The sequence below is a fragment of the Strix aluco genome, chromosome 15 (genome assembly GCF_031877795.1).
Source record: "Strix aluco isolate bStrAlu1 chromosome 15, bStrAlu1.hap1, whole genome shotgun sequence".
Taxonomy (NCBI): domain Eukaryota; kingdom Metazoa; phylum Chordata; class Aves; order Strigiformes; family Strigidae; genus Strix; species Strix aluco.
Window position 1 is genome coordinate 14,487,975 of NC_133945.1, and position 14,461 is coordinate 14,502,435.

The 14,461-nt window shown below is 41.9% G+C and overlaps 1 protein-coding gene across 1 annotated transcript in view; it reads right to left on the reverse strand.

The window, feature by feature from the left end:
- Positions 1-14,461, reverse strand: part of XYLT1 (xylosyltransferase 1) — a 204,405-nt gene that overhangs the window by 93,618 nt on the left and 96,326 nt on the right. The window contains exon 2 of the mRNA XM_074840878.1: positions 9,285-9,813. Within this exon, the coding sequence (XP_074696979.1) occupies positions 9,285-9,813 (529 nt within the window). The remainder of the gene's footprint in view (positions 1-9,284; positions 9,814-14,461) is intronic.

Below are 14,461 nucleotides of genomic sequence, written 5' to 3' on the forward strand. Positions count from 1 at the left end.
TAATGATTTTCCAGCAGTATAATTCTGGGTTTTGGCTTAAATCTCCCACCATTCTTACAGTGACATCCACTGGAAGAAGACAGACGGGTAAGCACCGAACAGAAGAGATGGTAGTGATGATTCAGCTTCAGCAAGTTCTAGGAGAAAGGACTGAAAAATTCTTTGGCCTCCCTGGAGGCTGATGAGAAAACTAGAGAAGGAAAATGATGGATTTTTGCCATGGACCTTTCAGTAGGGCCAGGCCTTTGCATCCAAATATCTTATTTTATAGTAAAACTGTAAATTGAATACTTCAGAGATTAATGTGCGTGAATTCAACTAAGCCTGATGGTGACAGCAGTAGATACTGGAGTTGGGAGCAGTCTGTTCTTCCTTACAAAGGTGCCAATCAGAAATAACTTCTTTGACACAACTAGATGATAAATCAGTGATATATCATGGATATTAAAATAGTGAGCATGGAATCAGGGCTATTCACTTCTAACATGCTCTCAAATATCAAAGACGAGCATTTATTTGGAAGACTAAGTATACACTGAGCAACTGCAAAATCTTTTCCAAGGTTGCTCAGCTACAGATTCTTGTCATTCACTTTTTCTATAGAAGTCATGATTACCTAGGGAGAAAAAAAGACTGATGTTTTACAACTACCTTTTGCATAAGAAATATCTGCAACAGAAACAACTAAATTACAGTTTGGAGCCTTAAAATGGCATTAATGTCCTGTAAGATATTCTTCATGCCTAGATTGTTGGCATTTTAATTCAGAGTAGATCCCTTAAACAACTCTTCCTCATTTCCAAGGAAAGACATTACAAAATAGCCACTGGTCTCATAAAGCCCAGCGACTCCTGAAACACATCAAATAAATATACCCTTTCAGAAACCTGCCTGAAAAGGGGTGCATTCCCTTTAACTATATACTTAATCCTGTAAATAGTTAAGGAATCTCTTTTAAGAAGCCACAAAAGAGGAAAACTCTCTTCCCCAGCTCAGGAGGAGGAAATTAAATGTCAAGACTTTTCCCCCAATTATTTTAAAAGTAATACAGGCAGTGCCACTGACTTAAACCAAACTGTGGCAGCCTCGAGTCAGAGCTAGCGTGGGATTTCTGGGACATGACATTTCCCCATTCTCAAAATAACAGTTCATCAGCTCTAGATTGCTGTGAAAACAGAGTATTACTTTGCTAAGTAACGGTACTTAGAGAAATGCAATGGTTAAAAAGGCAGAACTGAATTTCTGAGCAAGTCAGCCCCAGCAACCTCCTCATGCCTTTGGTGACATTTTAGGTGTAAACCAAAAAAGTAAAAAAAGTAAACCAAAAGTCAGATTAGGAAAGAATATAACTTTGAGGCTGCTTGTGCAACCTTAACTCAAGCTCAGTTCAGCACTACTGTGCATTTACATTGCACAGCTGCAATGCATTCAATAGCATTGAATAAAGAGAATAAAAATAAAGAGACTCAGATGCCATGTTTCCTCTTAAAGGTCTGTCTATTAAAAATCACTGTAAGGAGTCCAGTCCAGGTCCAACACCTATTTTATATTAAAAAAACCCATGACTGCCAGTATGGCTCAAGTTTTCCTACTACAGGGAGAGGCTGGATTTGGTGGTTTTGTTTTGGGTTTTTTCCCCCTTGTTCCGTTCCCTCCTGAGCTCATACCATTGTACCAGTAATTTTCTCTAGCCACAGTTGTATTTGACTCACCCCCCAACACTCCGGCCACACGTTTCAGGATCACTGGGAAGCATTTAGTGATCACTTAAGTACTTTTCTTTCATCTCTGTACATACACAGTAATCTTTATCAAAATATTCACTGAGCTTCTGCTACCCTCATGCTCTCTTCCCAAGAGGTTTGCAGCGAGGATGTACTTAGCCATCACCCTCTCCCATGCTTGCCCACGCTCCCCCTTTAACGTTCCATAAAATGATACCATTTTCCAAAACAGAGGCTTAGTGAGAACTAGGGCTGCTGACCATAAATTTTCCAGCCCTTCTGCCCCTCCATTCCTTGTGTCATGCATTGCTCTTGGCATTTCCTTAAGATGCCATTTGTCAAGATGTTTTTCTGCAAGTCTGCTGCCCTGGCCTGTCAGGGACCAACTCTGCAGCCGCCAGATCCACAGGTGACCAGACAGGCCTAACGTGGAAAAACGTGACCAGACAGTAGCATCACATGGAAAAAACAGAGGAACATCCGTCTGATTTCATTCTCCCACTTCTTGCAGATGATCTAGACAGGAACTGTCTGTATTTAAATTAAAGGATTAATCGGCACAGACACCCAACACAGTTTTCCCCTCACTGAATTTCTTCTAAAACCAAAGCTGAAACTATCCAATACAGCGCTGACAGAGCCAGCCTGTGCTCATTCATAATGGCCTTCCTTTTTGGGAGATGAATCCCACAGCTCTGCAATGCCACAAGCTCACCCATCCCTGAGAAACACCAATCTCCTGTCCTCTACACTGCAGCTGTCCCCAGAGATGCAGGGAGGTGGCAAAACAATGTCACCCTGTTTTGGGATGCCACAAGGACATTTCTAGCAATTCCAGCTCCCTTACAAGGTGTACACAGATCTTCCTTCTGCAAAGACACTTTCATTTGGCCTCTGCCCAGGGAACTGCTCAGCTGTGAGTAAGGGGAAACATTTTGGTAGCTCTTACATCAGGGCTGCCTTATCACTCCCTCCAAATGACCAGAGTCCACTGGTCACCCAACAGCAACACAGGCAGCCCCACAGTGGGACACCTGCCTGCACATCCAGGCTGGTGACAGAGGCTTACCTGCACTCTGGGTCCTAGCATTTACATGCATTTTTATCACATAAACTATATACTCCAGTCCTCATGCATAGAATGAGGTAAGGTCCATCTTCAGCCAAAACAATGACATAGCTTTTCATTACTTACATCCTAATTTTAACTATCCAAATTTGCATATGTGGCCATAGTAAAAGTTAATCTGAGTATCACTAGCAACAAGCACTCTTCCTGAGATCTCATTTTTCTCCTTACAGTGCCACAGCTTCACTGATTTTATTAGAGTTGGTTCTGTTTTACACATGTAAGGAGACAGAATAGACACACCACTTATTTCATAAACTCATTTCACCTAAAATGCAAGTACTGAATCTTGAAACTGTCCTTTATAATGAAAGAAGTACTGGAAACATGGTTTCTAGAACAGAATACAATCTCTGTACACGGTGTAATTACATCTTAGTGTTCTGCAGAATACCAGCGTATGGCTTAAATGCTATTAATTGTAAGCAGTTTTGTTCCACAGGATGTTGTTCGCTGATAACTACTCAATTAGGGTTATTTTGCAATTAGTCTACTCACAGTAAATTTATTGCAACCGGAGTCATCTGTGGTGCAGCAAATTAAAATGCTGTCTGGGCTGCACGTGCAGTGGCTCTTACACGCTCCTGAAACTGTGTATAGCTCACCACAGTAATTTTGTCACACTAACAGATTAAATGTACAGAAAAGCAGCAGCCTCCAATGCCACTGGGAATCCTGAAACCAGGAGAAAAAGACAAATTTGGGGTTCAATAATCTTTAGATCAAACCCACTGAGTCCAAAACTGTATTGCCAAAAATGTGAAAGCTAAACAAAGCTGTACGTTTATGTCACTGTGCGCATGCACGTGCATATTGAGCGGATGCAATTCTGTGTTTGCTTAGTTACAGCTCCCATTCTTTTAAAATTATGTAGAGGATGCTCTTGTTTCCATGCCTTGAAGAACTGCTACGCTCCACCCCAAAAGTATTTGGCATCTTAGTGGCTTATCCTCTCCCTTCCTCCAAATTATATCTCTTTCTGTTAAGTGCTTTGAAGTAGTCAGGTAAAAACATCATAGACATGCAGATTGCTATTACCTGTGTGTATTATTCAGTAAACAGGGCTCCAGCGCCCTTTTCTCTCAGTTTGAAAACCAAAAGAAGGCTGTGTTTTCTAAAATGAAATGGAACATTTTCTTCTCAGCAGCCTATAAGAAACTGAAAACTCTTGCTTCAATGTGCCAGAGCAGCATTATCAATAAGCAACCAGGGAGAAAGCAGTCTAATCTGCAAAGAACTCTTTCAGTGCTGATGAATGACGTGGAATAAGGGTGGCTTGATTATTTTTCTACTTTATTTATGGGTTGGTTTTACCTCACAGGGATGAAGGTAGCAGAAAACCTGTTTGATTTATAAACTAAGAAAAGACAACAGAAGAGCCAAAGGGAAACAAATCAGGCTCACTTGAGGCTCTCTGCTTTCTTAGGGACTTTTCTTTTGGCAGAAGTACATCTTAGAAAACACCCTTCAAAAAAACCTGTTGCATACTTCTGGTCTATCTAGGGCCATAGATCTGGGACAAGCATAAATCCAGTTGGGTAATGAATGATAAGCATTAGGCCAGAGTCTCCCCTGGGGATATGGCAGCCTAGAGAAGCTGGCCCAGAGGAGGATTGATGCTGATACCACTTGGCACTGTGCCTTTGATGACTCATGGACCTGGTGCCAATGACTAGGGAGGAACCATGCTGCATACCCAGCAAATTTGTAAGGCAAAGGATTCAGAGCTACAAGCTACCATGATCCACATGGGAGTGAAAACCAGAGAATTCGGGGACTGAATCCAGCCAGTGGGTCAGCAGCTGCACTTTTTTCATCACAGAAGGAAGACTACAAGTAGAAGTCATAACTTCAATGTGCATATTGGAATGTGGAGTTGTGTAACTGTAATTGCATTGCTGCCCAACAATGTGGGCAGCAATCTCAGCAGTCAAGGTCACAGCGGCCATTCTAAACTGTACTCTTGCCCAAGCTAATACGGGATTCTGCTAAGGGAGAACATGCCACAGATCAGGTCACTTGTGCTTTGTCAAAGAGGAGTTTGCCTAGGTACAGAATGAAGCTTATTTCAGAGCCAAGAACTTGCACTGAATCTTGTGCTTCTTCACAGTACCCCTGCACAAGAGGAGGGCCATGTATGACAGACAAGGAAGGGAGGCAGCTGGTCCAAGTCCACCCACAGCTTTGGTGAGCAGAAGTAAGTCTGGCACACCAGGACAATCAGTGTCTCTAGTCTGGCCTGTATAGGACCAGGCTGGAGATGGCCCCAGCAAGGAAACAATCTGCCACATTGTTGACAGGTTGCTGATCTCCATATCACATCTCCTGAGAAGAAATGAACTCCCCAAAAGGATGTCTCCCTGTACCCTCTCCCCAGCCTGCACTGGACTGGATTTGCCCTTTCTTCACCTAACCCTGTGCCGAACTTACTTTTCCCCTCTCACCTTCACTGACTGCATTTCCCCTCAAAACACGCTTCTACAAACTCCAAACATTCCCTTCCGAGTGAAGGGTAACTTGCAAGCTGCCTGTTGCCTTGATCTCAGCCATGAGTTTGGGCAAGGCTGCACTGAAAGCCTTTGACACCAATCCCCTGCTCTGTAGCATTTGTGCCCTGTTTGCAGGACCAGCTCACGTGCTCTGCAAGACAGGTAACTGGTAAAGTTGCCATGTCCCATTTTACTGCTTCAGCAGTGTTGTCTCACTGCAAAGTCCTTAGAGGATCTGCAGCCTGTGACCTCTTGTTCTCATGGAAATAACGCCTGCATGTCAAACAGGTAGCGAACATGATGCTCCTGGTTTTAACAATGCTTTCCTTTATACACTGAAGATAGTTACATTCAACTTCCTTTGCCTGTTGCCTTTGGAAACAATAAAATACTTAAAAGAAAAAAGAAACAGCTTTTAAGACCCTGTTCCCATTGATAACCACTCAAGTGAATGTATCACTTAACATTTATGACAATCCAGCTGGACAGAGTCATGTCCATGATTGATAGCTACACTTAGCAACTTCATGGTTTTGATCAGCCGAGACAGGAACCAAGGGGATTAAATGCTGGATGACATCTCAATGGAAACCATAGCACGAGGAAGACATTTATATGTTGGGATAATGGACGACTGTGCTGCTCCAATGCATAAATATTTATACTTCACAGCTCTGCTGAAAACAGACAGGAAACCTTTTTTCAAACCAAACTGAAGGGAATAGCACTCACATGCTGAATACAGAGACTCAGTCCCCAGATGTCTGACTTTTGCTGACAAACAGCATATAGCTTTTTTGATGCATAAAGTTGCAAGACCTCGACCCAGACCTCTCCCTACTAGTGATCCTAATGATGGGGTGTCTTATATCCCCAAAAACTGATGGCCAGTGCCTGACAAACATCTCCTAACCAAGTTCAACTCCTTTAAAGGATCTCTGGAGTCGATGAAGATACCTTTGATGAGGGATGGAGACAGTCTGTGAGTGAACAGCAGCAGTATTTATGATCTGCGTGGGGAGGAGAGATCTGAGACCACAACACACAAACTCAGGCAATGTATCTTTAAGAGGGCTGTAAAATTTAACGGACCTACCAAGTTTTATATATATAAGGCCTTCTGGTAGGCACTGGGCACCTTCAGTGTTGGGGTACCTACATGTCTGTGTTGATAGCCTTATATTCAGACATTTGAGAAGTGACTTCAAAGGCTGGATCTCCTCCATAGGCCTGATGTCCCAATCTGCCTGTGCACTGGCACCTCCTGCATAAGCAACTCGTGTCCCATTCAAGCTGCTGCTTTATCACTTCCCCACAGCAAAGCTCCCAGATCTGCTTCTAGAGCAACCCTGTATATAACACAGGATATCCAGATTTTCTTAGCAGAAAATCTGGCTGTTGAAGTGGTTAACTTCAGCTGTCAGCATGGCCAGGAGGAAATAACCTTGAGGCAAAGAAAAGTCAACATTTTCCACAAGGATCCATCTGGTTAAGTTAAGACATCCCCCAATTATTCTTTTTAAACAAGCATTGCTGCCTAAAATAAAAATCTAAATGAAGCTCTAGCACTGCAAACCTAAAAACTGTAGCCACAGTCTTTTTATACTTTTTTTTGTGTGTGTGTGGAATATATCCCATTCCTCATGAGTCGTTACTAAATTCATGTATATTTTACAATAAAACCATATTTGGACAACTCCATTTCTCCAGTCATGTTTGTAGCTCCCAGTTTTCCTGGACCTTTTACCGTGTCTTATTACAAAGGAAGCATTTATATCAATGTGCAATGCATGTGTGTGCTGAAAAGGCTTTAAGTGTACAAGATGGCACTGTTCTTGGTTCTAAGACCACACTATTATCCTGATTGCAGAGCATATGAGGTAAATTCTGTATTTAAAAAAGAAGCAATAAATATTTCTTGAGAAGCCTGGTTTTAAGAATGGTAGTTGTTCAGAACTTCTGGAAAGTCACCTTGCCTTCCTGGGAGACAGATTACCAGGCAGGGGATGGAATCACAGGTGTGTGCAAAACTGCACTCAGCTGCAGTGCGCACCACGCTAATCACAATACATCTTCCAGCTCTCTTCAGGATATCGCTTACGTATTTGTATATGCAATGCATTTACCTTACACAAGGTATTGATGACATTACTAAGATATGTTCTTGATTCCAAAAAGTGTAGGACATTGTCTGCAAGGTGCTGACTTCCACCAGCCTTCTCACAGAGTCTCACAGAGCTGACTCTCCTGTCATAGGAGAAGAGGAGGGGAGGATACCAAGGACATGCTTATCACAGTGGATTCCACCAGTGATACCCCAGTGGGATCTCAGGGGCACCCAGGGGGTACTCACTGACACTCAGCCTGTCACTGATATCTGGTTTTGCTCAATTCTTATCTCTTTACTGCTCTTTTGTCTTCCCTTCAACTTGTGATGCCTTTGATGTCCCTCTCCCTGCTTCCCACTGAACACCAAGTTTTCTGCTTGCTTCATTAATTCTTTATCTTCAGTGTTTGCCCACCCAACTTAACAATTTTGAATATTACCATGATAAGAAAGGGAGAAAAAACACCAGAAGAGACATGGTAAAAACCAAAACAAAACAGTCACAGATGCACTGAGGTGGGAAATGGGGTGCTCACACCATTCATCCTAGTAATATGCATCATCTAAATTAAAAGCCTAAGCTTCCTATTACAGAGAGATGCTCTTGTTTGGAAACATCCTCTGGGGCACCTCCTTTTTTTCCACTGTCTGCACTGGGAGTTTAGCCTCCTAATTTAGGCAATAGCAACATGGATCCTCCTCCCTCCCACCACTGAAACCACCAACCTGTTTATTGCCACCACTGCTTTGCAATTTGGGGTTAGAGGGTGTAACTAAATATTCCTAATGAAAGAAACTAAACAACCCCTAACCCCCATGGCTCACCATGTTTACTGTACCATCTCAAGGCAAGGCCTATTCTCTTGTTTGTGAAAGTCCCTCTGCACTTTCAGCTTGGACAAAGACATTGGCATATCCTTACATGCATGGGCTCAAGTGACAATTACAGGATGGGGACTTTGGACTGCTATATAAACAAGTGCTACTGTGGATAATGCTGTTCCTTGATCAATAACTACTTTGATCAACTGATCAGTGCTCTTGTATTAAAAAAAAAAAATTTAAAAAGCATTTTACTGTATGGAAAGCTGACAGCTAAATGAATGGTGGCACATGAAGCACTCTTCTTGAAAAGTGCGAAAAGGTCAGCTCACACATGCAAACCGACTGCAAGCTGAGAGATACCTCATGTATCTGACTGCATGGAGAAACCAACAAATCAAAGTTTGGCTTAGTCTAGCAGAGGTAACTGACTCTACAATAGTGATTTTGGAAATTACTTTTGCTGCTGAAGAACATTAAAAATAGAAAGCCACAAAACCAGATTTTTTTCCCATGCTTTTTGAATTTTTTTTTAAATTTTACTTCTGATAATTATCTGAATTATCAAAATGCTTAGCAGTCCTGGTTATTAGCTGAGACTCCACTGTGCCAGAAAAATGGCCATATGGCCATACATGCAATGCCACTCATTTATTAGTTAGCATAAGGCACCAAAATTTACCATGGCTGTTTCCTGATCTCCAAAAAGCAGACAACTCCTGTATAGAATAAAAAGACTTTGACTACACTTCTCTGTGTCTGTAGAACTAAAAGAAAGAGGAGTAGCAGCTGAATACCTAGACCACATAGTGTAATAAAAGAATCTGGTGGACATGAAAAGAAATTCTATAGGAATCTACCAAGGATTCTGTGACACCTGCATAACATCCTCAAACTCTCCCTCATTACATTCCTGCAATAAAGGCAATTTGTCATCAGAAGGCCATTTCAATTATATAGAATCCTTCCCCCGAGATACCATGTTACTTCTCCTTCACCATCTACCAACTTACCCTCCAGCGTACAGAAACGCGTCACCTTCTCCGGCATCAACTTTCCATGCTTGTGCTGACAATACACATCTGCGATCTCCTGCCGACACTGCTTAGATTTAGCCCGGGACATGGCTGAGATTGCCTCTTTGCCCGTTACCTCACACTTTGGTGGTTGGTCGTATCTCAGTTCAGGGGAGCTGTTTCCAGTTTTTTTTAAATGATGCTGTCTGGGAGACCTGTGAATCTCCTTCAAATCGTTGTTGCTGCTGCTGCTGTTTTTTCCAGGGTGATCACTGAATTGCACCACCTCATTGGAGTTCTTCCCCAGCAGCAAGTTCTCCTTCATCTTCTCCTCTTCCAGTTTCTTTCTCAAGTGCTCCTTTTGCTTGCTAAGGGGTTTTTTCACCAGCTCAGACTGGTGTTTTTGCCTCTGAGTTCTGGGAGCAAAGTTACTGTTATCAATATTTTCAAAGTCCTTGGGGACTGAATTTTCATTATTGCTGTCTGTTCGCATTTTCTCTTTCGGTCGGTGGGAAAAATAGCCATCCTATAAATGGGGAGAAAAATTATACTCATCTTACTAAAAATAATCACATCCCATGCATTACATATGAAAACATAAATCAATTACAATCCAACACACAGCAAAAAATCCCCAGAGCTGAAGGAGGCCTCTGAGCTGCCCAAGTCTGCGCAGAACAACCACCCCCTGCACCCCCTTAATCACCAAGCCAGAGTCCAGCCCCCATCTCAGATGGAGCAGGGAGGTTTTACACAGGTTTGTGAGCAATTGTTAACCAGAAACTTCACCCTGACATCATTAAAAATCAATGGCAAAACCAACACAGGTTTCAGTGGAGTGACAGCAGGTCCTTCATTGCTTTCGTTCATTCCTTATGTTAATGACTGCAGTTTGGTATCCCAGGAACTGTCCCATTTCTCTGCAGAAAGTATCGCATGACTTTATAGCCCCAGCTATAAAGTTTTTCTTTCAGTAAAAGTATTACTTTCAGTGAAGTAATTTTGCTACATTCCAAACTCTTCCTAATTTTGTTTTTTTGAGTTTCTACATAATAAAACTTTGGAGAAGTGTTTCCCACAGGGTGCATTGGAGCCCTGCTGCAGGTGGGAAGCTGCGGCAGCAACAAGGCCTGTGTGAGAGGGTGAGCAGCTGCAGACACTCAGGCTCCCCAGGAGGGTCAGAGCCAGGCTCAGATGTCAGCTCTTAACCACCATGTTCCTCTTCTCCACACTGGGTGCACTTTGATAAATACACAGACCATAACATCGCAATATTTAAAATATATCATATAAAGGAATAGACCATGTAAAATATTTGTCTGATACAGAATAATGCTTTGTTTCAAGATTTCACCCCCGCCTCCACCTATTCCATGGGAACTCATCCTAGCTCGTCAACAGCAGAGCATGTTGACAACACCAGTGAAAAAGGAAGACTATCCCAGGGATCCTAGAAACAACAAAAACCACGGCAATCTGCTCTAGAGAAGATGTGACAGACTAGAACAAAACTGAGAGGCACTTATATGTGTATATTACTATCAGAGGGGAACCTGTCTGATAGCTAGAGGCAGCTATCAGATGACAGAAACTAGCCCTCAAGGCTAGCGGGGGACATAATTTTTAGACCCGTGGAACAGGAATTATCTCCATTTATTAAAGTGATCAACAGCAGATGAAATCAATGGGGAGTTGTTATTAAAACATCTGAAGAGAGGAGTATAAATATTGATAGAATTTTTGAGTCTATCCTGTTTTCTTTCCACTAGAGAAACAAAAATCAGAGGCTGGTAAATGACAGCATCCACTAACATGACTGATGGGAGCTTCTCTTAACACCTATGAACCACATTTTGTATTCAAAACATTTTACCAGCATTAGCTAATTGTTTCTCACACCTCTTCTGCCAGGAACTATTTAACAGTCAGGTTCTGTAGAGGAAAGAGAGGGAGATAATGACTTATCCAAGGCCATGCAGAGAGTCAGTATCACTTTGACCTCTGCAGCTCAGCAATGAGAAATGTTTGAATAGTTTATTCATTAGAAGATGTGGATCTGTGAGTGACTGAAGTGATTCTCTCTTCATTAATAGCTCCAGCTCACAAGCAGATTTAGCTATCAGACACAGAGGAATGCAGAGATTTAAAAAACCCCCCAAAACAAAAAAACAACAAACACAGAAACCAAAACCCAAACATTTTTCATACAAAGTATTTCCAGTTTGGAGAGAACATATCTTTTTAAAAAAAAATCTTTCTAATTTTTAAGGGCACACATAAAAGCAAATTATTTTTTATGTCTTTCTCAATAGCATTTTTTAGAGAATCATAGAATCATTTAGGTTGAAAAAGACTTTTAAGATCATTGAGTCCAACCATTAACCTAGCGCTGCCAAGTCCGCCACTAAACCATGTCCCTAAGCACCACATCTATACATCTACACATCTACCACATCTACACATCTTTTAAATACCTCCAGGGATGGGACTCCACCACTTCCCTGGGCAGCCTGTTCCAATGCTTGACAACCCTTTCGGTGAAGACATTTTTCCTAATATCCAATCTAAACCTCCTCCGATGCAACTCGGGGTCATTTCCCCTTGTTCTATCAGTTGTTACTTTGGCAAAGAGACTGACACCCTTGCTACAACGGCCTTTCAAGTAGTTGTAAGAGCATGAGAAGGTCTCCCCTGAGCCTCCTTTTCTCCAGGCTAAACAACCCCAGTTGCCTCAGCTGCTCTTCATAAGACTTGTTCTCTAGACCCTTCACCATCTTCATTGCTTTTCTTTGGACACCAAAGAGAAAAAGATCAAAAAATTGTTTCAAGACAGCCCCCACTCCCATGAATAACCAAACTAAAAAAAAACCTCACAATTATTTTCAGAGCCCAGCTCCCTTCACTTAGCCTATATGTCCAATGTATCTTCAAAGAAAAAGTCCCCTCCAAACACAGCAGCAAACTCCAAATAAAGCAAGACAAATGTAAAGCTTATTAACATCATACCCAAAACATATCCACTGAGGTGTTCCTGCTCTGAGACTTCAGATGTTGTCACATTCCCTTTGTTGTTCAGCCAACTCCAAAACCTCATCTTAGTTATGACACTTGTATATTTTGACTTGCTTTATTTTAACACACTTGGATCTTGGATTTGTATACGTGAAATAACTCAGAAACTTTAACTGTTGTGCTGTCACATTTCCTCTAAGCTGGTGCTGGAATTCACCTTTTTTCCTCATCAAATAATTAAATGCAAGATTCCCTGCACTCTTGTGTGTATATATATATACACACATAAATATGGCTGCATATATATGTATACACAGCTATATGCCTAATTTAAATTACACTGACCACAAAGAATCAGAACAAAACCACCGCAATCGACAGCAGGACATTCTACCAGACCTCCAATATAGGTAGGAACACACAGAGCTATGCAGAGTTGCAGGTACCTGGATGGATAAATGAGAATAACTAAATAAGACAAAAAAGGGCTGAGGTAAATCTCTTGTGGATTATGCAATCCATAAACACAGCAGGTCACCCAGGGTTTTCCCTTGTCTCTTTCAACATTTTTGTCCCCCAGTTATATGAAACTTAAACACAAGAGGCATCCAAGATGCTACTGATTACATTAATATAAATTTTATATCCCAAACGCAGCCTGAGCTATTCTTTGTAAGTACTCCTTAAATGTCAACAGGTTAAGTAGTGAAATATGAAGGAAACTATGAAAGAGCAAATGAGAATTTTATTTGTTGCATTTCAACAGCAGCAGTGTGCAGAGCGCTACAGGGACACCACTCCACAGTAATACAAAGCATTCCTATCATTAGTTTTCATCATTAATACAGTTTTACAGATAAAAAGTGCTTTAATTTTTTATCTGTAACCAGAGCATTCCACCATGCTGCAACTTAGGGCCAAAATAACTAGCTGCAATGATGGGGAAAAAAAAAATAAAAATCTGTCTCCACCATTAAACTCTTTCCAAGATCTCTAAAGGTGATGCTGCAACAGGATATTTCATCTATCTTGGCAAAATTCCCTCTCACAGTCTGACTGTTGCTGAATGATTTTTCTCTTTAAATTTAAAAAAAAAAAAATCCTAATCTGTACAGCAAATGGCATGTTGATAAAGGGGAAAGGAAGAGAGAAGAGATGTTCACCGTTGTTGGTTTTTTGTGGTAATTCTTACTAGCCACAAATGAGACATTAGCCTGAAGCAGAGCAACAGGCACACATCCTCTCATGTCCTGAGGAGTGCCCAGCCCTGCCGCATGCTCTGCCCTCCTGCCCCATCCAAACCTCTCTAGCTTGGAAAAACCTCAAAAGATGAGTTTTGGGCCCACTTTGTGTTTCAAACTGTGATGTTTCAGTCAGGATCTTTGCGCTCAGTATTACCACCCCTGCACGGCCTGGTCAAGCTGCGCAGCTCCCCCGGGACCGGTGGAGGCTGCAGCTCTGGGTGTTTAAGCAGACTGTTCCCACCCGGCCGATGTAGTATGCTTGCAGAGAGCAGCAGAAATCTGTGATGAAACTTCAGGAGAAAAAAGCAAAGCAAACAGCAGATTTACTGGTGTAAGGTTCAGCTCTTCAAACTGGTTTCCTCCTTCAAGTGCTTTTGCTCCTCTGGGAAATGCTTTTTCAATTTTACACGCTGGAATTTGAAAAGACAAATGACATTTAAATGCTTCAAAGTCAGACAGAAAAGTAAGCTTGGCTGTAACTCTTCCCTGCCCACAGGGACAGCAAACACCACAAAATCTCCCTGTCACCGAGGACACGCCGCGTCTGCAGAGACATCTCTTTGGGAGGAGCAAGGACTAAAAATAAAGCACAGTCTGTAGAACAACTGTACCAAGAGCTATAGATATACATTGAAAAATAAAGACGCGTAACAAATACCACAGTTGGACAGTCAAATTCCAACTTCACACAATCCCACACCTGTTGATGCACTGAATGCCACAAAACCAGAAATCTCCGTCCACCTCTAATCTGCATTTCTCTCTCACAACAACTTTCAACAAAGCTGAGCATGATTTTTACGGTGTAATGATTTCAAGATAGGATCCATCATGACAGCAGAACGTACACGTTTGCAGTGCAGGGGAAATGAAGCTCAGCACTCCGAACTTAGCAGCAGCTGCTGACAGTAAACTGTG